The sequence below is a fragment of the Colletotrichum spaethianum genome (genome assembly GCF_022836535.1).
Source record: "Colletotrichum spaethianum MAFF 239500 DNA, contig17, whole genome shotgun sequence".
Classification (NCBI taxonomy): domain Eukaryota; kingdom Fungi; phylum Ascomycota; class Sordariomycetes; order Glomerellales; family Glomerellaceae; genus Colletotrichum; species Colletotrichum spaethianum.
In genome coordinates, this window is record NW_026054787.1 from 1,080,550 (window position 1) to 1,104,896 (window position 24,347).

At 53.0% G+C, this 24,347-nt stretch overlaps 4 protein-coding genes and 2 non-coding genes across 6 annotated transcripts; 2 read left to right on the top strand and 4 right to left on the bottom strand.

The window, feature by feature from the left end:
- Window positions 1-1,580: 1,580 nt before the first annotated feature.
- Window positions 1,581-3,195, top strand: ColSpa_07090 (putative transporter SEO1; the record flags this gene model as incomplete). Its single annotated transcript, XM_049273302.1, has 4 exons — window positions 1,581-1,728; window positions 1,868-2,118; window positions 2,179-2,212; window positions 2,285-3,195. 4 exons carry the CDS (start codon window positions 1,581-1,583, stop codon window positions 3,193-3,195), a joined length of 1,344 nt encoding a protein of 447 aa, XP_049129259.1.
- A 4,298-nt stretch (window positions 3,196-7,493) lies between these two features.
- Window positions 7,494-8,398, top strand: ColSpa_07091 (glucan endo-1,3-beta-glucosidase A1; the record flags this gene model as incomplete). The annotated part of the gene is made up of 2 exons (XM_049273303.1): window positions 7,494-8,261; window positions 8,315-8,398. The coding sequence occupies 2 exons, from the start codon at window positions 7,494-7,496 to the stop codon at window positions 8,396-8,398; spliced, it is 852 nt and encodes a 283-aa protein (XP_049129260.1).
- A 329-nt stretch (window positions 8,399-8,727) lies between these two features.
- ColSpa_07092 (hydroxylase/desaturase asaB) lies at window positions 8,728-9,678 on the bottom strand (the record flags this gene model as incomplete). The annotated part of the gene is given in 3 exon segments (XM_049273304.1): window positions 8,728-8,993; window positions 9,022-9,274; window positions 9,289-9,678. 3 exon segments carry the CDS (start codon window positions 9,676-9,678, stop codon window positions 8,728-8,730), a joined length of 909 nt encoding a protein of 302 aa, XP_049129261.1.
- Window positions 9,679-10,423: 745 nt separating this feature from the next.
- ColSpa_tRNA_187 lies at window positions 10,424-10,509 on the bottom strand. The gene is given in 2 exon segments: window positions 10,424-10,458; window positions 10,473-10,509. It is a non-coding gene; the product is annotated as a tRNA-Glu (tRNA).
- Window positions 10,510-13,345: 2,836 nt separating this feature from the next.
- Window positions 13,346-13,441, bottom strand: ColSpa_tRNA_186. Its single transcript has 2 exons — window positions 13,406-13,441; window positions 13,346-13,381 (listed from the first exon to the last, which is right to left on the bottom strand). It is a non-coding gene; the product is annotated as a tRNA-Arg (tRNA).
- A 2,516-nt stretch (window positions 13,442-15,957) lies between these two features.
- ColSpa_07093 (uncharacterized protein) lies at window positions 15,958-17,489 on the bottom strand (the record flags this gene model as incomplete). Its single annotated transcript, XM_049273305.1, has 2 exons — window positions 15,958-16,662; window positions 16,692-17,489. The coding sequence occupies 2 exons, from the start codon at window positions 17,487-17,489 to the stop codon at window positions 15,958-15,960; spliced, it is 1,503 nt and encodes a 500-aa protein (XP_049129262.1).
- Between the last annotated feature and the right edge of the window lie 6,858 nt (window positions 17,490-24,347).

Below are 24,347 nucleotides of genomic sequence, written 5' to 3' on the forward strand. Positions count from 1 at the left end.
GTAGACGGATGGCGTGACTGACTTTTAGGTGACTGACTTTTGGGTGCGTCAAGTGATGAGGTGCCTATGCCATTGCGTACACACATCAACCATCTCAACTGGAGGGGTGCAAGTGATATCTCGGCTATTGTATCACCGACGTCAACAGCTCTAAGCAAGCGCTAGATAGTTGAAATAATGCCTGATAAGGCATTTAATATCGCTGCGCCGTAATTTAACGCTGATTGTTTCCGTCTGTGTCTTTTCTTCTTTTTTCTCTGTTGAATTACAGCTATGCTAGATATCTGTAGTAAGCCTGTGGCTTACGCCAAATTCCTTGTCTATTCAAAACTCCTTCGTGCATTTGATTGGGCAAGTACTTTCCAGCAGAGTCGACCAACACTTGCCATTGGCATACCCCGCACATAAGGGTCCTGACACAATTTCGCTGTCGATCGAGTAGCCAAATGGCATAGCCAACTTTTGTGATCGCGACGATTTGAGCAGGGTATATTTTGGGCTGCTTACAACACAGCACGCGCAATGTCTCCAACTGATTACACGTGTAATCCCCGTTTTCAGCTGTGAAAGGAAAGCTGGGTGACCCCATAGTCACAACTTCCCCAGAGCCGGTGGTGTGCGGATCTTCGACATGGGTCAGGGATATGCTGATAACCCAAAGGACTGGAGGCCAACAGAAAACCACTTCATCTCCCGCATCTTATCCTTATCTACTTCACTGTACATTTCCTCTCCTTTTCTTTCCCTGGTTTCTTTCCATATTTTTCTCTCAATGCGGTTGCAGTGTCTGAACAAAGCTCACTAATGTGAGTAAGTCGAAGGAAGTGAGGTTAGCCCATTATACGAGTCAATAGTACACTAGTACGGCTAACACCATCAAGACCTTGGAGCACGCCATTGCCACCTCCAAGTCTTCTCAGGCGATAACCCCAACATCGTGCAGTGGATGCTCCGCAAGCACCACTAAGAACCCTCCAAAAATCGAATTCTAGGCTTGTCTCCGTCTTCAAGAATGTCTCTGTCTGCAAAACCAACGCGTCAACCCCGTTGAGCCTATCTCATCAACACCGAGCCATGCCTGTCATGCAGCCACATACCCCACCCGCACCGCCTTTTTGGACGAAACTCGCAGCTAATGTAACTTGAACGCGCGGGATATCGGTCAACTCCCGGCAGGGTCATGCACATTGAAGCTTGTCACTGACAACTCTGTTCATATGATCTCTCCGCGGATGATGCTCGTTCTAGCGATGTCGGGGGAATCCCGACATCCGGTTTTGCCCAGCGAGCGGGACTCTTCCCACATTTACTGGCTTGGCATATGAATGATTCGCATGGCACAAGCCCGCGATGCTCTGGCGCAATCGATAATGTGGGAGGATTTTCTAACGTGCAGGGGTTCACGGCTGACGGCAGGCAAAACTCGTGCAGATATCACTTGGACCCTTCCCGAGCATCTGGAAGAGATTTGGAAGGCTCAGTCACTCCATTTCAAAGTCTTGCAGGATACGCCTGGAAATTTCTTTCGGCAAGACATTGAAGACTCGCAAGCTGCACAGCTTGCCTGCGGCGGACCAAAGATGGCTGATAACACGGTCCCTAGGAAGAAGTGGTGGAAAATCCAATGGTATTCCGACGATGATACCCCCGAGGAGCGGAAGTTCATCATCAAATTGGACCTCATCGTGGTTCCCTACGCTGTCCTGGCCTATTGGGTCAAGTATATTGGTATGATATCGGCCACCCAACCTTTCGAGGACTACAAAGCATAAACTAATCTTCTACCACAGATCAGGCAAACTTGAGTAGGTCTAATTCTCCTGCATCCACCCCATCCATTGAAGATCAATGATCCTGACCAGAACAGACAACGCCTATGTCGGAGGCATGAAGGAAGAGCTGGGTTTCGAAGGCAACGAGCTTGTCGAACTTCAGACTATGTATACTGTCGGTGCTGTGGTCGGCATGATCCCTTTCATGTTCCTGTTTACGTACATTCCTATGTACTGGACGATTCCTGCTATGGATATTCTTTGGGGTCTCTTCACACTGTTGCAATACCGCGCCCATTCTTTCGCAGAGTTGGCAGCGTACCGCTTCCTGGTCGGCTTCTTCGAGGTATGCTATGTTCCACTGCTGATTTCTGCAGTTGAATCTTTTGCTGACGGGCTGTCTCAGGCTGCCTTCTTTCCGGCTATGCACTACGTCTTTGGTGAGCACAATTTGTCTTCAATTCTCTGCAGGCTCTGCGCGTGGAAACTTTCTCGTCCTAACTTAACTCCAGGCTCTTGGTACCGAGGTCACGAAATTGCACGTAGAGGCGGCATCTTCTACACTGGTCTCAATCTCGGAACTCTCACAGCAGGCCTGATCGCAGCAGGTGCCTCACACCGCCTTGAAGGTGTCAACGGGATGTCTGGTTGGCGCTGGATGTACATTATTTGTGCCATCATCACCATCCCCGTCGGCATCCTTGGCTATTTCCTCCTCCCCGGCACCGTCGAGCAGCCGAACCGCTGGATCCTCAATGACCACGACCTCAAGATCGCCAAAGCTCGCCTCGAGCGCGGTGGTCACGTCACGCGCGGAAAGTTTAAGCTTGGACATCTCAAGCAGATATTCCTCAGCCCGCAGTTCTGGACCGTCGTGCTTGTTGATGTGCTCTTCTGGAACGCCGGTATCCATAAGAGCACGGGTAGCTTTCTCCTGTGGATCAAAAGCTTGGGCCGCTATAGCCCAGCGCAGATCAACGAGATGGGAACCATTGCGCCGGCTTTGGGTATTCTGTACAACATCGTGGCATGCTTCTTGTCCGACCTCGTGCTGGGACCGGCGTGGGCTATCACATTCTCTTCGCTCTGGAACGTAACGGGTCTAATCATGCTCGTGGTCTGGGATATTCCGGAGGGTGGCAAGTGGTTCGCATTCTCAACCATGTATTGGTCTAACGCGCTCTCGAGTGTGTTACACGGCTGGGTCAATACGATTCTCCGAGACTCTCCCGAGCAGCGTTCATTTACCTTGGTCATGATTACCATCATTGCCCAGTCATCAACGGCATGGACGCCTTTGTTGACCTTTCCAACTGTCGAATCTCCGAGCTACCCAAAAGGTTTCTCGTTCTGCCTAGGCTGTGCCGTAGCACTGATTGCTGCAACTCATGTTCTAAATATTTACATCAAGCGCAAGGAGTAAGTCAGCTCTTCATCCGAGTAAGGTGCACTACTAAAACATGAAACATCAGGGCAGCAAAGCTTGCACATCCTGAGAATGGAAGTGATCAGGAAGAAGACTATACGCACAGCACCTCCCCTACATCCGAGACTGGAAAGACAGTCAATAACAATGTTGCACCAGTGACCAACACGTCTGAGGAGTCCATCGCCCGTCATTGAGGCACGGAATCTTCCTCTAATTTTCAGGGGTGTTAATAGGGAGCAGTCTGTCAGGGTCATTATAAAGTTGCTGATTTCTCAATCACGGAGGACATGAATCTAGGCGAATTGATACTTCTGGCTTTCTCATAGGCTGCCGACCATTAGACCAAGGCCTTTTACCAAGCTATGAAATTCCTCTACTCTGTTTACAAAGTCTGCAAGAGTTGCAAATTGAGTGGGTCCCTTCCTAGGGGCCAAACCAGAAGCTTGCATGGTGAATTGCTGATGGACTGCGTGTAAGGATCTTGATCGTCTGGCCTTTTGTTTGTCGCAAAGTTGCAGAAATTCTCAGGGATACAGTGACATGACTCGGACAAGACTTTGCACAAGTTCCTCAATACCGATGAGCTGTGGCTGAGATAGGTCTCGACTCTGAGTTGACTTGTTCCAGCTCCGGGCCAAATCTTTGATGAGGAAGGACCCGTGGCGGAGTCATACTTACCGCCCGTTGGTGCAAGAAAAGCAGTCAATGTTGGTGTACAATCTTGGCATATTCAGTAGCACGCTTGACTGTCCCATTTTACCCAAGTTAGCTTGAGTCCGAGTCTCTTTATAGAAGCAGGGCAAGAGACTTCTATTTTGTGACCAAACTTGACTTCATTTAGAAGTATTCGAAGTCGCATGATGGTCCCGTTGAATCATTAAGCAAGCTGCGCGTTCTCGATATCATGGTTCAGTTTTGTGAAATGCAGTACCAGAAATCATACTCGGACACTGCAGTTAGGCTCACTCGGCGTTCCGGACCATATCAATCATAGGCAGTTTCAAGAATTTTAGCCTCCAGGTCAGTAAAAGAGGGCCAAAAATTGCTTTTGCTCAGTCATCTAAGTATCTCCTCGCACTCAGTGACTGCATCTGTAACTCGCTAGTCAAAGTCTGTTAGGAAATTCGCGTCAAAAGAATAAGCTTAATCATACATTGAACCAGGCATATCCATATCAAGGGTGTTATGGGCTGGAAAATGAGAGGATTGTTTGATTTCTCAATATCTCATGAGTTGTCATGTTCCATCACCTTGAATACTTGGGAGGATCGGTCGACGAAACAGAAGCATACTGGGTAAATAATTGACCGGCTGCTGGCACGGAGAGTCAAGTTACCATTCTTGTCAAACGTTGTAGACTTTTCACCAGGCACTATTCAAATTTGTGGCTGTTTCCAACTGCTTTGAAAGGCATTTTAGATCCAAATGCTTCATAGAATGCCATAGAATGAGACGTGGAAATTCGAATCTGAAGGAGAGTATGAAGATACGAGAGGGATGGTTTGAATATCCGCTATACTATTGGACAGGAACAGAAAACGAACTCAGCATTAGATAAGAGCAAGTATTCACATCAAGTTTATACTGTATATTGTCTGCCGGCAGTTTACAAGTAGCAGACAAGCTGCCACAAATCACAAACAACCACGTTCTTTCTATGTCTGGTCCGCTTTGCGGGCAATCGTTTGTCTTTGTTTCACGAACCCTCATTTTTCAGGCTGTCGATCGGGTGCTGCCACCAAGGTCACTTTCCTCCATCGACTCGGTTTCTGCAACGTAGCACTGTCACCAATATCAAAGCAAAACCCCCATAATTCGAAGAGAGTTTGCTGCAACTTTTGCCAATGAAGTGTTCACTGACAGGATGCTCCGAGCCGTGACAGTGTCGCCTGACCAGCCCGATGCGACGATCACCCCGAAGTGATACCGACAGCGTCGAATACAAAGACCGCGCAGGATTGTGGGGTTAGCGCCGGCTTACCGGTCGGAGGGGGCTACTAGGTAGGTGCCGGCCCAGTGACCGAGGGCTGCTGACTGGCTCCATCATGACGCAGCGAAGCTCTTTGCTAATGAGATGAACTAGATGAATCATGGGGTTTCCCCATGATGCGCATTGTCTGAATTTTCCATTACGTCCAGTCTTCTTATCCCTTTTTTGCACTGTAACCCGGATGCCACGCACGCAGCACGCATCTAGCCCAACCCAAAACACATCCACACACCCAAATTGTTCCCTCCAGGATCACGGTCCCCTTGCACTTTTACTCCCGACCAATCAGACTCTGACATGCGACCAGCGTAGGGAGTTGTCCGCGTTGGTTTAAGCGCCTCTCAACCCGCACTAAAGCCGTGTTGGCAAGGTGTCATTGAGCTTTTCCACCTGCCCTTTTTCTTCCCGACGTGGGCGAATAGCCAGCGAGAGAACGATTATCTGGTCTACTGGTTCATGGGTTCCCTGAAACTCGCTTTGCTTGGACAGAGCCAACATCATCTGCCAAGTGGTTTGCGCCCAAGACTGCTAACGAACCTCCTTCTCCTAAGGGAAAGTGGGCGAAAAGACACCTGTTATAAGCGCATCTGGTCATAATAGCTACCTCGTGCAATCTACAGGACGTGCCATGCGCCATCTCTTCTTCGACTGCAACTTTTCCTCGTCAGGGCGAAGACGGCTAATGTAGCCAGTGCAGGTGTCTAGATCTTGCAGCTGCTCCACTTGATTGCACAACTGCCGCTAGCGTAGTGGCGTTCAAGTAGTTACCGTGTTCCTGGTCTTTGCTGCCCCATCGCACAAGGTCACAAATATATCTCGCCTAAGGTCTCTTGATAAGTCTTGGAGAACTTCTGCAAAATCACTGGATGTCAGGAAACCTGACCTCACTTGGCCAAAACGGGTAGAACGGGAGAGTCAATGTACATATTGATTCAAGCGAAAGTCTAGACCTTCGGATCATCTGAATTTTCCTGCGGTTCTCTCCAGGATTAAGGGGTCGCCAAAATCACTTCCCGCGTGGCAATTCAAGGGTCGAAGACGACGCAAATTCAACCCCACCAACCAGAGCCACGAAAAACGCATTGGGTCGCGCCGCCGGTACCGAACACTCACTATCACCATGGCTCCCTTCTGCGGTCGTGGGGTCCTTCTTTAGAGCCTGCTATCTCCTGCCCCGATTGGTAGACGCCCGAAATGAAACCAAGCCTCTGTCGAGGTGTCTCCCGAGGGGGTAAACGCCCCCAAGCCTCTAATGTCTTCTTGGACAGAGTCTGATCGGAACGACTGATAATGCTGCCGGTCGATTGGCTACCCGTACCCAGTCTTAATCTTTCTTTTCCTTACGCCATGCACGTTTTTCAAGCAAGCCACAAATCTTTGCTCTGCTTATGCGACCGCCTCGCTTCGCAGTATTGACAGTGCCAACCACAAGATCTAGATTGGCCGGGCCGTAAGCACAGCGCAAGGGGTTCAACATATTGGGTTCACCTCGCATAGTCGCCGTCTGGCTCCCGCAATGAAGGAGTAATCTGTCTCATAGAAGCACGCCGCCGCGTACTCGCCCACGTGCTGCAAAATTCCCGTGGACTTGGACGTATCTGTCTCTTCAGGATACCATCTGATACCCTGGGCACCAGCTCCAGGTCTTGTGTGACGCTAGATGACTAAAATATAGGGAGGCAGGTTATATGAACCAGACTACCATCCGCCCTCCATGGAGCTCGCCTTCTCTACTGAAGATTGGACACAGCTCTGAGACTGGGGGTCTTGTCAATTTTAAAAAGAGGAAAGGGACGAACAGTCATCCTCCCTACCCCCGTCAGCAGGAAGACATCTTGCTTTGAACGCGCTGGTTTCGACTTAACTTGCAGATTCTGTTGGGTATTCCGCTGAAGCGACCGTCTTGATGACAAGGGCCAAGCGTAACCCTAGCCCAACGCGGCACTCATCGTTACATCTACAATCCCTTTTCTTCAATGCGTTTCTGTATATATAGGGTAGGCCCCGTGATGGATGCTTCCGTCCTGCTCCCATGGTCTCTTCGCCCATCCTCGTGCAACTTCCCCGACAGCATCCAGCATCGTGATCTTGTGACCCCAAGACATGCCGTTCCTTCAACAATAACACCAAACATCATTCTTTCTTTATAACCCTTCTTCATCACAGTCCCTTCTGTATCAGTTGGGATTCTCTATACCAAATCTTATTCCCTCCTTGAGTCTCTTCGAACAGACAGAACACACAACACCACACGTTCCTTAATTAGCTCTTGAAGCTTAGTCTCAAACCCGCTACCGCAACTATGCACACCAAGTCTCTCTTTATGACCCTCCTCATTCTCCCGGCTGTTTTGGCCTGGGACTCCCCTGACTACTCGGGCTTCACACGTCTTTGGCAGGATAGCTTCGCCGGCGCCGCGGGCACGGGCGTTAACGAAGGTAACTGGAACATCATTACTAACCTGCACGTCAACAACGAGATCCAGGATTACACAACCTCGCGCTCGAACTTACAGATCTCGGGTGGCGGCACCGTTCAAATCGTCCCGCAGAAGGACGTCAGTGGGCGCTGGACCTCCGGACGCGTCGAGTCCAAGTACACCTTCACCCCGGCCGCTGGCCGCATCACCTTCGCCGAGGGCCAGATCCGCTTCGGCGACAATGCGGTCGCCAACAAGAAGGGCATCTGGCCCGCTTTCTGGATCCTCGGTGCCTCAATACGCAACGGCGTCGCCTGGCCGCGCTGCGGCGAGCTCGACATCCTTGAGACCGTCAACGGGCAGTTGACCGGGTACGGCACGGTGCACTGCGACACCACGCCCGGCGGCGCGTGCAACGAGCCCAACGGTATCGGCAGCTCGATCGGCATCCCCGACCAAGGATGGCATAACTGGCGCATGCAGTGGGACCGACGGTCAAACAACTGGCAGACGGAGACGATCACTTGGTACCGTGATGGGCAGCAGTTTCATCAGATCAGCGGTGCGAGGATCGGAAGTGAGGGGATCTGGAACACCTTGGCCCGCGCTCCTTTGTATTTCATCTTGAACGTTGCTGTCGGCGGCAACTGGGTGAGTTTACACGGGTCAACTCTTGGAGGTCAAGTTATGCTAACAAGACGTAGCCTGGAAACCCAGACGGGTCCACCATCGGCGGATGGGGAAGCATGATGGAGACCGCCTACGTCGCCGTCTACCAATCTCAGTAGTGACCATCGCCATCACTTTTGATCACCACTCTAGGTTATTGCTTATTGCTTCTCCTGCAACTGCGTCCTTCACTGCACATATATGTTGAGCATATTTAGATACCCCTTGTCGACTACATAGCCTGTCAACAATCACACTCGTTGGATAGTCACAGACACTGCCAGACTATAAGAGACATGAGGAAATTTCTTACGGCCTAATGGATCGTGAAGAAAAAAACATTGTGATCGATGCCTTCTCTTTTTTACGTCTTAATCGTAATGTTCATGATAAGTGATACACATGCTACAAGACAACCAATAACCTTAACTTTCTCGGTTGTGTAAATTTAGTCGTAGAACACCAAGCATCTGACCTCAATGCTCTGCCGACCCTTGGCATCCGCAGGCGTGTTCGGGTCAACAAAGGCAGTGTGGGGCGTGTAGTCCGCGACCCCTGGCTTTCCTCCGGGTCGTCCTTGGCTCCTTGAGTCGAAGCACTTAATGAACATTGCCTCGTCGGGCGTCATATCCTTGGCGTAGTAGAGTTTGTGCTTGTCGCTCGGCGCAACAGAATAGGTTTCACCTGGACCATTGTCAACAAGTTCAGAGACGCCTGCAACGACTCGACTGGACCAACTTACCCTTCACTTCATAGCCCTCTGTTGACTGCGCCAGACTTGGATCCGGAAGCACCTCCTTGCCCCGGTCATCATCGTCTGCATCCGTTCTCTTAGGATACAACAAGTCCACTGCAATGAGGTCCTTTGGCTCGGTAGACCGCCAGTCAATGACCGCCAACGGGAAGTCACTCGCCGGGTGTCCGATCGGTCTCCACACATTGATGATTTGATACCTCCCTTTTAACAACTCCTCCGCCTCGTCCCCGGGACGTGCCTCCGCACTCGCACCTCCGCCGCGCCGGGAGTCTGGTCGACGTGCACCTGCTGCACCGGCTGTCTCGGGCTGTCCTTAACCCTCCTTCGGATTGTGTGGTCAAAGATGACAACCTTCTTCACGCCGGGCAACTTCTCCCGCAACAGCGCCTCTACCTCAGCATAGTACCCGCTCCGCACTGCCGCGTCGTCGGTGAACTCCTTTTCCTTTGCCGGGCAATTGTACACGGCAAACCCGGACACGTCAGTACCGAAGTCCTCGCCGGCGTCGCGGATATTAGCAACAGATCGCCGCCGCTCAGTGCGGCTGAAGGAGGTGACGTCCGTGTCAACTTTGGCCCAAGGCTTGCTCCCTGCACCACCGAGCGTCGCCGGATCCAGGTAGCGAAAGTTTCCAGTCGTCATTGTCGTGAGGGGTCTGCTGTGAACGAAGCGGGGAACGCTGGTGTTTCTGATAATGGGTTTGAGAGTTGATGCGAGGATTGGAGTTCGTCGTAGGATTATGCTCATAATAGTGCAGACTCAAGTTCAAATGCAGGGTTGATGGTTAGGTCTTCAATCCATGCGGGGCGGTCGAGGAGGAGGGGCTTTAAAAGGCGTGGATGGCGCGAATGACACTACTGTCTGATTGCATCACCGCCGGGCCAGTGGCCATTAGTCATTCAGCATTTCTAAGCCGCTTCTGCGAGCATCGGAGACCCACTGCCGGGTCGGCATCTATTGTGGGGGCTGATTTCAAATCGCCGACACGCCGTCGCCCGATTTGCTGCCGGCCGGGATGGCGAACACACTCCGACCAATCGCCGACTGCTCGTAGACTTTGTGTTGGTGAAATCAAAATGCGATGTAATCGCATTTTGGCCTTTCGTGTGTGCTATCGAGCCCGCCAAGGTCTCAACCATCACTATACGCGGCTCACCAAGGTGGGGTCTGAGCGTATACGGAAATCTAAATCATTGTTTGAGGGGTTGCAATGGAGATTGAACTCTCTTGGCCCGTCATGGCGAGATTGTGTTCACAGGAATAATGGCTACTCTCGGTGATTTGGCTGCCGAAAATACAAAGCAGTCTGAATAGTGAAGTGTGAAAATTACCATGAGGCGCACAATGATCCAACAGCAAAAAACAGCAGCTTGAGGCAAGCTTATTGTTCCGAAACCGAGAATCGAACTCGGGGCTATGCCTAACCTCTCACAAGATGAGAGGGCATCATGTTGGCCACTACACCATATCGGATATTTGGTTGATTTTTAAGCGGGCAGGCAAAGCTGTGAATTCTAGAGTGGGGTTGGAAGCCCCGGTCACTTCCCTGCGGTAGCGACAACATTCAACGCTCGACCCTTAAATGCAGAACCGGTAGGATGAGAAGTCTGAGCATAGAAAGACCTCACAATTAGGATTTTAGGAAAATTAAAGCAATAGTCGATAGTCCGATCTTAATTCTGCTGAACGGAAAATCAGTATTGATTGTTGCCATATGCGGCTGCAACTACTAAATGTTTCTCGAATTCTCAACCCGGCAGGGCCACTGTTTCAAGTCATCAAATGCCTGGGGCGGCATCCGATGCATGGATGCAACTAATAGCTTGTTTCAATGAATTTAGCTATATGACACAGTCGCCAGAATCATCTGACTGTCACTAAAACATTTAGCCGACAACAAGGCTATGCTGTTATTGTCGTTCCGCATTGAACTACCCATTCGAGCAAAGCATGATCATTCTCTTCCAAGGAGGTAACATGATACTTGCGTTTGAATATAGCTCTTGCTCTCAATCAGGATCCGCATCATGGTTTTTGTCTTGCCCAAAGACCAAAATCCACATGGTGCGGTTATCTTAGAACCCTTGCATATTTCCTCGCTATGGAGAGACCTCAATTTTGCCTCACACGACGGGCTGGTTTGTTATTTGCATGCGAAAAAGAAATAGTGAGCTTCACCACTGATTAAGTCACAAAGCAAATGCAGGCTATAGCCAACCGGACCTCGCTCGAATTTTCAATCTCTACTTATCAAGCTCTACGTCCGAACTGCGATGCAGATGGCATCGTTTGCGAGCTCATCTTCCTGATTCAAACTACCAAATCGCGACTATGGGAAGCGACCTTCCGCACTTGCCCTTTGGGTGGATATTGATCCTGACACTCAGGCTTGACCGAATCAAGTCAACCCACGGTGGTCACAAGGGCATCCCGTAAGCAGCGAAGGATGCGGTGTTATCGACGCAGTCATCCAGAAAGATGTGTGGAAACGAAAAAACACCCCATATTTGATACGTCGGCCTTGATTCTTGCAGCTTGCGTAGGGTTATTTAAAGGTTATATCATTTCATTTGGAAGGTAGAGAGTGACAAGCAATTGCTAAAACTTGTCGAATTCATTATCCAGGTGCCCATCATGATCAAGTCTCTAACTGTCATTGCACTTCTGTCTGCCTTGGTCGTTGCCGGAGACTTCAGCCGAAGCTGCAAAGATGAACACGTTAACCCCGGGACTGAAACCCTAACAGCGAACTGCAACGCCGGTGACGGCAAGGGCACAATCAAACCGACTGCCCTCGATCTGAATGAGTGTTTCGCTTATAGCGGCAATAAAATTGTGGTACGTGAGATTTCCGTCGTAACCAACAATATGGAACTATTACAGCCTTGAACGTCCGAAATATGAAGAGTCACGGGCAGTCATCCAGACTGACATTGTATTGACTTGTAGCGGAGTGACCATGGCAACTTCGGTCAATTTTGCGACGGTTGCCATTATTATGAGATCCCTGATCCCATATGGTATCCGAGCTTGGGCTTGACCAGAGCAAGGCTAAACTGTACATGCAACGGCGCTTCAGAGGAAACTGCGGTCGATCTTGGTAAGTCAAATTTGTATGCCTAGAGTTTACGGTCATTGCCCTTTGATTACCGAATACATCTCCATAAAATCACGACTATTAACATCTTGCAGATGAGTCAGTGGACAACACTTATGGGACTTTGAGGTGCTATTAACCATGGAGAGTCCCATCAACCAAGCCATATGTGTCACCGAATGCTGCCAGATATTCTAGTAGGTATTTGCTTGGATACATGCGATCTACTTTCCAACAACGACACAAAGACCAGTAGCTCGATTAGATTGTGATAATGACGCGGAGAACGAATGAAAGAAACTATGAGTAAATTATTCAAAAATCGATAAATTCCTAGTGCTGACTACACGTTGTGCCTCAGCCCATAGCCGCGACTGACCGGGAATACAAGTTTTTCTTGTTGTTTGGCAACTTTTTAGTATGGAATTTAGTATGGAATCTTGAAACCTGTTTGAGGAAAGCAAACCAGTGTCCTTGATATCAACTCGCCCAACGTCACCAACATTTACTAGAGGAATCGAGTTTGATAATGAGGATTCTCACGTATGTCCTTGGGTGCTCTCGCCATTACCACTGTCGACGTTATACAGAGGTTTCCATTGTAAACATGTACATTCACTGGTTCGAATCTATTATGAGATTAGATGGATTTGTACCTAGGTAGCTTGATTATAATCTCTTTACGTCGCATTTCGCGAATGAGTAGATCATTCTATGATGGTGAGTTTTATAGAATGAGAGAACAAGTCTAACAGCGACAGCCAACACGTTGACCTGACTAATCAAGACGTCTCGTTTCAGTATCACTGACCTCTTGAGGGGCCAGTTCGCGCCTAAAGACAGAATACAATGATATGGAGCTGAGCAAAGATGAGCAAAAGCTAGGCGGAGCCTAGTGTGGAACAAGCTGTATGTGTTGAGGTGAGACAAGCTTGAGCAGGCCAGAGTTTCTTTCGAATCGAAGTAGTGGTATGTTACAATGCTAGCTTGGCATTCGGTCGCAGCTCGTCTGCCTGCGAAAAATTGCCATAGCTGAACAGCCCGTCTCTCTATGACTCAAGCAAGAACACAAACAAGTTGAAGTATTTGTGTATACCTTTCACCCAAGTGCAGGATGTACCTCTTTCACAGACAGCACCATTCTTTGCACACAACAAAAGAATCGATACCGTCAACAAGCCTTTTGATCGCCACACCCAAAAGCCAAAAGAATGACCAACGCGGGGCTCGAACCCGCAGCCTTCAGATAACCACAACTCTATGAAGAGAATATAGAAGTCTGACGCGCTACCATTGCGCCAGCCGGCCAGGATTGAGAGGAATGGGAAGATCTCTCGGGTGGAGTTGACGGCGAGCGACGGAAATGCAATTATGTTTGCTTGGTGCGGCGCCAGGATGGATCCTTTCGACTCACCGCGACCATATGGTTCACAACCACGAAAACTGGAGGTAGCAGCGTTTGCTACTAGTGGGGGTCCCTGACGCAATGATTCGTTGCTGGGATCATCTGTGTTGTTGAGGGCCTGCAGCGGTTTTTTTTTTTCTTTCCCTCTCGTGCTGCAGCAAATGCAGCTCTGACCAAGGCAAGCCCCAAAACCCGGGCGTGGTGATCCATCAAACTTGGAACAGGTTAGTTGGAGCTAGACAATGGGGCTGAGCGGGTTCCATGTGGGCGTCATTCAAGGAACCTACCGGTACCGTAGGAAAAGAAAGCGAAGAAAATTCTTCAGCAAATTTCTCCCTTTTCAGAGGCCCAGAAAGTCCCCATTAAGCGGAGCAAGGGACGACTGAACAGCATGAGGATCCAAGGCGCCGGATCCTTGCGGAGCCTCCGCTCTTCCGTCTTACACGGAGTCAGACATTGCAGAACTTTGTCAATCAGGGACTCGCAAGTAGAATACATAGTACCGACGGGCTCGGGGCTCCGCTGGCGTTGAGCACACCCCGAAGATGGTGTGCCGAAGTTTGTAGCCTTCCAGCACACCTCTTCGATTCCGTCCTCTACGTCTGCACGCCCTTCGAGAAACCCATGCCGCCTCCCGGCAGCGCTTCGGTAGCTCGTCCCACAGAATCACGTAACGGAAATTCATCCTCCGTCGGCGACTGCACGCAGCACCCCCGGGGGCGCTCAACACGCCCCCCAGAACCGGCAGCCCCCGATCCCGATCCCAGCGCTCTCGATCTGCGCCTGCGAACGCGAACCATCGGAAGGGTCTCGAAATATGCGAGAACCATCCAAAACGGCCGGCTCCGACGCCCCCTCGTCTTGGTGGTTTGGCCCAGGCGCTGGCGTTCCACGTTCGTGACACGGCTTCTGGCATGACTTCGGCCTGATGTGACTCAGTGCGAGATCTCGACCAACCTCCCGTTCCTAGGCCCGTTCCTCTTACCTAAGTGATGCACTCCCGGAATGCCATCCGAAGGCGTTGTGTGCTGTGTTGTGACGGCTGGGCCGCGACGCAGACCGGGCCGGTGCACCCGGTCACACGCCTGCAGCCACTTGCACCACTGGCACGCACAGAAGCCTGTCCACGACAACGCTTGCGGCTCACTCACCGCAGGCTATCGTGAAAAATATCGGCGTCACCCAGGTCAAGGCGATGGCGCCAAACTTGGGCCACAAGATGGTTCCCTCAAAGAACATAGCCATCCATCACCGGGAATATTTGCTCAGTGAGGCCGCGCATGCCGTTTCAACAGCGTGGAAATGCTGTCATTACGCAATCACTCTTTGCTATATGCCTCAACTTACTCGTCAAGCTCAAGCTCTCCAGCTTTGAGGCCATTGTCACCGGTACTAAACCTCCCGAATCTGGATCTTGACCTTGGAGGTCTATCCCAAGCTCAAACCCAAGACTCGAGGGGATCCGCCGCCGACGTGGACGTTCTAGACCTCCAACCCTCCACGTCTTTCGATCCCGCGGGTAAAGTCTCCAACTTCTCCAAGCACCACCCCTCAACTTGGGGTTTCCATCATGTAATTGTTGGCCAAGATCAACTTATTAGCCTCGTCGGAACCCATGAACCGCTTAGTCCTTCGGGACTTTCCCGTCCCAATAAAAAAACCTTACCACAGGCGCTTACCGCCTGGTGATTCACAACGTGGGATGAGCCGCAAGGTACGCAGAGGTGAAGTCCCTCTTTGCCCACCCAAGGGTCTTGACTCGGGATTTCACATGCCATCCCGCGCTTAGTCTGGCGCTGGTGTGTTTAGTGAGGGGCATTTTGCGACGTTTGGTTTTGGGGTTGTTGTCTCCATCACTAGTATCACTCGACATTCTGCAGCTGATGCGCCTCAACGGAGATCTTAGCTTCCCTAACGCATAGATCCACTCCTTGTTGAGTGACTATGTGAAGCTAGAAGTCACGACAAAGGCAAAGGGACGTTGGTAGATTGTGCAATTGATTAATCTTTGTGTTTAGATTGTATCGTCGTCAATTGAGCTAGCTACTGAGAAGCCAATTCGACGGGAAGTGGCGTTTCATCGTCATCCATCCGTCAGCTCTTTGCGAATCTCCGGAAAACGCCTTGCAATGCGAACCAAGCCTCTTTTCTTATGGCCATCTCACTTATGATGCCATGTTTCTCCTCGTCATCCAATTTCAAATGGTTCCAGAAAATGAGCTGAGACAATAGTCTTTTTCCGCCAATAATAATAAACATCAAAAGAACAAGAAAGGCCCGGTTCGTAAACCAAGGGGGTATAATGCGCGTAATTCCAAAAAAAAAATCCCTAGAAATCAAAACTTTTGTGTTCCCTTTCCTCCTTTTTCTTTCCAATTATTGTAAGTTTCGATTAAGCTTTCTTCGTTCGCCTCTAGAATCATGGCGATGTGATGGATCCCTCCCTGCTATGCGCAGTGCCGTTGTGCGCCTGTCCGTCGAGGTGCTCGAGGCTGACGTAGTCGACCGGGGCCGGCTCCTCGGGGTAGGCGGGCGGCGAGGGGGGAACGTCCTGGTAGACGGGCGGCGCCTCGTTGTCCCAGCTGACGCCGAGGCCGGGGCACTCGGTGAGCATGACGTGGTAGTGCATCCTCAGGATGCGTCCGGTGCCCGTCTGGGTTGCGAGGTGGGGCTTGCCGACGGGCGCCCACTCCTTGGAGACAACCATCTCAATCATGAGGGCGTGGGTGACCTCGGTGCCGTCGAGGGACTTCATGTCGCAGGCGTAGCGGGGGCCGTGGCTGTGCTTGCTGGCGAGGACGCCGTAGTCGAACTCGAACTCGACGTGGCCGTCGGTGCTGTTGTAGTCCGACTTCCAGCCGTCGTGCATGTACTTCTCGCCGAGGACGCGGGTCTCGGTGCGGGGGACGCCCTTTTGCTGGTTCGTGGCGGTGCCGCCGGGCGTGTGCTTGTCGCAGGCGGGCGCCACCGTCTTGATCGTCTCCTCGAGCTTCCACGTCACCTTCTTGAGCTTCCAGAACTCGATCGTCTTGTTGGTGTTGTTTGCGCTCGTCAGGCCGTCGAGGCGGAACGAGACGTTGTGGGTGCCGGCCGGGTGGATGACCTGGTTGTAGTGGGCGCTGGCCTTGATGTTGGTGGGGGGAAGACGCGGACCGAGTGGTGGGGGAACTCGGGCTGCGGCAGAGAGCGCTTGACGTCAAAGTTCTGCTCAAACTTGATGGGCGTCTGCGAGCCGGGCGTGCCCTTGACGAGGGTGGCCTCGGCCTTGAACTCGTAGGCGATGGAGGTGATGGGGGTGTCCATGGAGGCGGGGAGGTGGCCCTCGAGGAGGATGGAGAAGGGGAACTGGTGGACGCCCTTCTTCAGCGTCGTCGGGTGGGTGAGGAACGTCCAGCGCTTGAGCTCGGTGTACTGGTTGGAGCACTCGTTGCAATGGTTGGTGAAGGGGCGCTTGTGCTGGACGTGGATGTTGAGCTTGGCCTCAAAGGCCTCGACCTGCAGCTGTTCGTCCTTGACGTCGAACCGCATCTGGCCCGACACCAGGGCGCCGGTGGAGGTCTCTGCATCGCCAAAGAAGACGATGGGCGGGCTCTCAATCTTCCAGTCCAGGCTGGCGTGGGAGTTTTCGTGCGAGTCCTTGCTGGAGCGGCCGAAGGGCAAAGAGAGGCGGTGGTGGTGGTGCTTCTTCTCCTTCAGGTGCTCGATGGGCTCTGCTGCGAACATGTTGTGGTAAGGGATGTGCTCGCCGTCATCTGATGAGTAAGAAGAGTGGCGGTCGAGGGGCAACCTGCGCAACAGCCCCTGGTCTTGGATGTTGTTGCTGCTGTTGTTGTTCTTGTTATGGTGCTGGTTGTGTTGTGACTGGTGGCGGATGGTCTTGAGGTTTGCAATGGCAGAGACGCTGAAGTTCTCGGTCGAGTTGCGCAGGAAGTTTGCTACGCGGTGGGGCATGGCTGGATGCGGTGTGTGGCGCGTCTTCCCCGGATTTCGAGGGCGTCTTTGGTTGCAGTCTTCCTTTTTTTTCTTGAGCCTTGGCTGAGATGGGCGACACCTTAGACAGGGGTAAATGGCTGGGTGGAGGGGGCGGATGAACCGCAGAATAAGTAGGGTGGTGTGACGTTCTTCTTTTTTCAGGGTGCAGGATCGCCCAGGGGAAATATGGGCTCTGTCAAGAGGAAAATGACAAAATGAGTCGATTCGCCGGATCCCGAAGGATGGGCGAGCTTGATGCGGGCGGGCGCAGGGCCTTTTTGGCCGAGGGGCCGTAGAAAGGGCGAAGCCAACAGGGCTAGGGGGCAGTGAATGCGGGATGTGTAAGTGAGAGTGATGGGCTGATGTGCGGATTACGGCAGAGGTCTGCTGATGTGTCCCTGACTGATGACTGATGACTGATGAGAGGAATGTAGTGGGTGGTTCTGACGGTAACAGACGATGATGCCCGGGGCCCTGTCTTCTCTTTGTACTTGACTGACGAGAGACGAAGAGTGTGGGGAGCAAAGGGGGCTTGTGTTCAAGAGACTATTCTCGAACCCTTGCAAGCAGTCCAGGTGATGTGGTGGTAGGGGCACAAGGTCCAGTCCAGAGTTGGGGTTTTTGGTCCTTTGCCTGTTTGGGTTTCTTTGGCGTCGAGCAGCCAAGAACGAAGCTTGTTTTGGCTGGGTTGTGGTGGTGGTGGACGGGATCTGCTTCCGCTATGTGCGCCGAGGGGAGAGCAGAAGAGACGAGACGACTGCGACTGCTACAGGGTCAAAGCGACAGGAGCAAAGATGCGGGGTGGCTTTGGGCGCTTCTTTTCCTTTGCGCGTGCTGGTTTTTTGGGGTTGGGGTTGGTGGTGTTCAGCCAAAGCCTGATGCGGCTTAGTCCTGGTTTGGTGGGATGTGTGTGTGTGTAGGTGTGTGGGTGTGGCGGGTTGAGCAAATAATGTCGTCTTTTGGTCGTCGTTCTCTCGTTCGCAAAGAGGCGAATTGGGTTTGTTTATGAGAAAACGAAAGGGTATGAGAACTCGGTCGATCGGGAGCCGAGGGCGAGGTTCGAAGGAGATCGATGATGAAATGGAGTTTTGCGATTGCGATGACTCCTTTGGCTAGGTGCCCTTTTTTTTTCCCTCCCGTTTTCCCTCGTGTAAGTCGTTGGTCGAACCGGGGGTCAGGTAAGGCAACGGGAAAAGTGTGCTAATTTGAGGTGCAGCTGCAGCGGTGCGCTTAACGGCGGGCTGTCGAGGTTGGATGAGATGCAGCCGAGTTGCGGATGTGACTGGGGTTCTCCAGAAGATGCGGGAAGCCTTCTTGGTGTTAGTTCCGTATAAGGACGGAAGTTCGTGAAAGTTCGTTGAGGCGATTGTCAAGTTGAGAGGGGGAGAGCAACGAGATTAGAAGAAGAGGATGTGGTCACGGCTCAGTTTTGTAATAACAGCTCCCTTTCCTCACAACAGGACTCAAGCAGGACCGTCGCGTTATTATGTCTTGCCAGCTCGTGATGGTCAAGCTTTTCATAGGGTAATTATGTGTCATGAATTTGAGGGTACCTGGCGACACATGCTCCGCTCCAGCGTTTTGACACGGCCCAGCCCAGCAGCGGCGTCGAGCTCATCAGCCATGCATCACCCCAACTGCGACCGGCCTGACAGAGAGGAGTGACAGAGTGACGGAGTGACAGAGTACATGGGGGTGTGTACCGCCTGGGACCCAGCAACCGGGAGGTGCATGGGAGTGAATGAACCAGAGGGAGTTGGAAGAAATGGAAGAAAAAAAAAGGTGAAAAAAACCAGAGCCTGGACCAACTCCACTTGGATGGATCCCTCGCCAAGTCGAGTCACATACATGCTCCATTCGTGCCAGGCGTGGTTGTACACTACACTAGGTACATTGCCTTTGCGCGCCAGCACCATGAACATGACCAACGCCAACCAGCAAAAACCCGAGCCTAGGTGCCCACACGGGCTCGGTTCGACTGGCTGAGAGGCACGGGTATTGAGCCGAGCTGGGCTTTTGCTGCTGTTGCAACTCTTGCCAGGCATGGCGTACACTACTCCATGTATGCGCGCCCGGCACACCTCCTGTCCATGGGTCGAGCTGCTGGTGCCGCCTGACCCTTTCTCCCTTGCCTTGGACAAGGACTCGCTCTTCTCCTTTCGAGAGCCTCGCCTGAGCCATGACACCGCAACCTGTGCCCTGGCGGCCCACGTGTACGTGCAGACTGCGCTGTTTTGGGGGATGTGCTTGCGGCGGTCAGATAAAACCCGGTACGTATCCCGCGGCTGGATCACCGTCAGCAAATGTCCCGCTCGAAGGAAAAGGCCCCTCCCAGGCCAGCGAGGTGGTCCTTGTGGAAGCCGTACCTGGCGCTCCCCAGGGAACAGCCAGCCTCTGCCTCGCTGTGTCGCCGTGTCGCCGCCATCGCGATGTACACTACACCACGACCCTAAAACTAGTGCCCGATCGCCCACAATTGCGCAACGCCAGGGGCACGGCGTCGCAATGGATGATGGAACGGAGGGGAAACTCCCTCGCTGACGGAACGTCGAGTCTGTGACTCTGCCGTGCTCAACTCGCTGGAGACAAGACACGTGTAGCAGACGACTGGAAACACGCGATATGGAGCCCAGAAGGGTTCACGCAGGTACAGCGAGTTACAGCACTCGGGCGGAGTACGTGGACGGCCGGCCTCACGATGTTTGATGTTTGGTGAGCCGTTGCGACAAGGTCGGCGACGTCGGGCTTCGCGGCAGGGAGCCGCCTGTCCATCCGGGTTGTTTCTGCTAATGTCCAGCGGGCAGTCTAATAAGGCAATCAAATCCAGATCCAGGGTCGAGAGGCGATGCCAGCATCTCCCAGATTTATCATGGCCCTCCAGCAACGTCAGATCGGCCGGTCCCTGAAACCTAATACTATGCACCTACACCACACCACAACATGGGCTGGTGGGAACGACGAGGTACCGGTACAACGGGGATTGACAGTAGTCAGCCGCCGCCGGCAGCGCCCTGGGAATGACACCATGGGCCCTGGGTGTGAGGTTGGCCGATGGGTAAATCCCCCAAAGTCCAGAGACCCCAAACCGCATTCTGGCCCATCAGGTGCAGTCGCGCAATGCCATGTGGTACGATCCTACTAGCACCGCACCGCCTGCTCACCGCGACGCGGAGACTTTTCTGAAGACTTCCAAGACACGAGGCTCTTTACAGCGGTGGCAGTAGCAAGGAGCCATCGGGCTGCAGTTGAATTGTAGAATACGGCGGGCGCATCTTCAAAGTAAGGCCACCTCAATGCGCCCGCCAGCAGAAGCAGGCGGGCGAACCGCCAGCAGCCTGTGTTATTATGCTGGAGAAGTCGAGCACACGGCCCACGAGGCATGTGCCCCCACCCCGGGTGCCCAGCCGGTGACATATCCATCATGACACTCGACGACGACAGACTCGTGCGATGAAGGAGCACAACGACGCGAGTACCAAGAACCACAGATGGGCCGATTGTTTGAGAGCTGGTTCATGCGCTTGCAAACTGGCATCGTTCAGTAGTTCCTCCGGTCTTGTTGTCTGTGAATGACTTGCATGGTGGCGTCGGCCCATTGACACAACCAGCGCGGCCGGTGTAAGTCGCCCGTCCCTGCGAGCCGACACTGACGCCCACGCGCAACGAGGACGAGGCTACGGCTCCTCATCGCATCTTTGGGGCCACCGTGCAACGGCCGTCACCGTTCGAGCCACGTGCGCATCGCGGTCGTTTGAACCCTTCGTGTTGCAAACCTCCAGGGGTGAGCGAGAGATGCGAGAGATGCGAGATCCCACCTCGATCATACCACTCACTGCGTCTGCGTCCCGGGCCATGCCGCCGCCGCCGCCGCCGCCGCACCAATGGCCGAGAATATTACCCGAAGCGGTGCACGTTTCTCTTCACACAAGGTTCCGGGCTTCCATGGTTGATCCAGCGCTTGCTTGACCGACGGAACACACCGTTCTTCTCTCTTCTGCGCTGGCTCGGCTCTGAGCAGACTGTAGGTCGTGAGCCGAGCCGCTCTCCACTATCAAAAGTTCATTCCCATTGCGTCCCCGTAACGGAATGAGATCCCGGTCGTCATCGTCGTCGCGCTACTATGTAGTGTAGGTACACTACTCTTTGGGCTGTTGGCCTGCCAAGATCGAGTCATCGTCTTCCGTGATGGGGCTCCTCTGGAAAATTTCCCCGACCCTCCCTCCCTCCGCGAGGGAGATGGCGTGCGAATGCCGTCCTCTGCCATGAGAACGTGCTCTCCGCCATCAAACACATCGTGGGCGCGTGTGGCTTGCCCGCCAACATCTACCTGCTGGGGAAAAAAAAAGAACAAAAACGGGGAAACCCCCAACGGTAAGGGGACGGGGAACATGGTGACGGGGCCACGGCCGTCTCCGCTTCCAAGGCCATCCGACCACTCATGGCGTTTCTCTTACGTAGGGACAGGGTCACCTGCTCTTCCATTTTCGACCGAGTCTCTTCCAAGCTGCAATTTTGTTCGAATTTTTCAGCCCGAGGGCTTTCATTTCGACGACCACAACGTCTCCAACAGGCCAGGGCCCTGGTTCCCTGCCTGCGCAGCCGCGCTCCTGGGCGGCGCTCAGTTCGTTCTTTGTCCCCTCCCAGCGCTGAATGGGGACTCCAAGGAGCTGCCGGAGTGGGACTCCGGCGGGCAGGGTCGTTTCTTGAAGCCTCACGCCGCCCGGCGCCGCATCTCCAAAAGGAAGGACGGCTCCTCTCGTAGAAGATGAAAATTTTCTTCCAGAACCCCGTGGGTAACGATCGACCCTGGTTCATTGTTTGGCGATATCCACCGCTGCCCACACATGTCACTGCCACGGCTGCAGACTGGAGCAAAAGCTGGAGCAGGGAGGCCGGGCTGGAGAAATTTCTGACTCCCCCGTTTTCCATGAACGGAAACAAAAAGTCATGGGTCAAAGGAACGAGACCCAACCGTTCCATCACGATCCAGAGCCTCTGTCCAGACCCCCGATCTCGGCGCTATGCTGCATTTGGGCAAAGAGCCACAGTTCCTGCAGCCCTGCTACAATGGGGGTGCACCGTGTGTTACGCTCTTGTACATAGTACGAGTACTTGCAGCCCGCAGCGAACATGATGTCAGCATCGAACTCCAGCGCAGCAGGTCTCCTCCTTCTGGGTGGTTCTTTCTATGGAGATGTTGCTTCTGGCCGCTGTGTGCCTTGGTTGGGCTTCTCCATGAGTGTGTTTCGTGATCGCCCTTCTCCGCTAATTAATGTTTCCCCTTCAGTGGTCCTCGGTCGATGATCAGAGACATGATTCTCGGGGCGAAGGTGCTGTAGGGCCCTGAGCAGATGTCGTCACTGCTGGTCTGGCTGAGCTGGTCTCGGCGACGTGCGTCGGTGACCGTCGCCAATCCAGCCGAGACCGGGACTCTGGACCGGTTCAGGGTCCTTCTCGGCGATCCGGGAGGCATCCCGAGGCTCCTCCGCTACACCGCCGACTTCGCGTGAGAAGGGTAGGGAGGAGTCACACTCGACCGGCACGCCGCAAGTTTTGCCGGTCCTATCGTGAAGGCTTTCGAATTTGCAGGCTTCAATCTCGTCATCGGTCCCCACATGCAAAAACTCTGCCGTTTAACTTCCAACCTTTTCTGGTCCCCGGCTACGGGCACGTGCCAAGGCATACACGGGCGACGGGACGGACACACCGTTCCACAGACCGTTTTAGAAGCCCAGCAGAACAGCCAAAGCCACAGGCATCCCGGCTGCCAAACCGCCCAATCGCCAGGAGGGACTCGTCCCATGGTCTCCCGGAGGGAGATTTACCTGCGGGTGGCGGGCAACGACAGAGCATTGCTTGTGAAAACGTCGACAAGCGCCGGTCTGAACTTTTTCTCTGGCGACGCTGGGCAAAATCTTAAATGGACTGACTTGAGCGTCACCCGAGCCCGTCGTCAAACATGCCCAGGGTTAAACTTGCCGTGGCCATTGGCAAGGTTATCCCTCTCGAAGCCTCAACACGTGTCTTCTGGGCAACCCGGGCGGGCTGCTCTCAGAACGGCACAGGAGCGGCGACTGGCCATGAGGCACAGGTTCAACCGATCAGGAGTTTGCCACCTCATTCTGCTCTCAGATGCTTTCTTATGCCTCATCTTCGTGAACATAAACCACAAGAGACGGGGGCTTGGATACCATCTCAAAACCGCCACGAGCTCCCGGCTGCGCCGCTCCTTCGTCAACTCTAACCTGCCCTTGGTGTACCCCTCTTTTTCTGGCTCTCAGGCACCGAGCAGAGGCAATAGAAACACTGATTGCGATTACGAAGCGGCTGACTCTCCACGAATGAACTGATGGAAGAGTTGAGGAGATCCAACGCACATCCCGCCCAATGCAACCCAGTCTCATATCCGACTTCACGACGGTTGATCGTCCTTGGCCCTCTCACTTACACCACAGCACGAATACCAAGTGAAACCTCGCGCGGACAGTACCAAGACAATTTCGACAACTCGGGCTTCCCTTACCTTCATCCTTCTTCAATCCAACCCGAGCCTCCGCTCCTTTCCCCGGGTTTGCAGGTCCCAATTCCCCCGCATTCTATACATAGTAGCGTCGTGTGGCGGACGAGATAATCAAGCTAGCTACAGCAGCTTCACCTTTTTCCCCCCCTTTGCATCGCATCATAGCGCGCAAGACGTGCCGCAAATCGGGACGACAAGGGCCGCCGCAGTCGAGATCGATGGATCTCCGCGGAATGAGACGTCACATCATGTGAGCCAGTTCACGTGGTGTTTTGTTGGCTCCAGCCATCACGTCGTCTCCCCAACCCCGGACGATC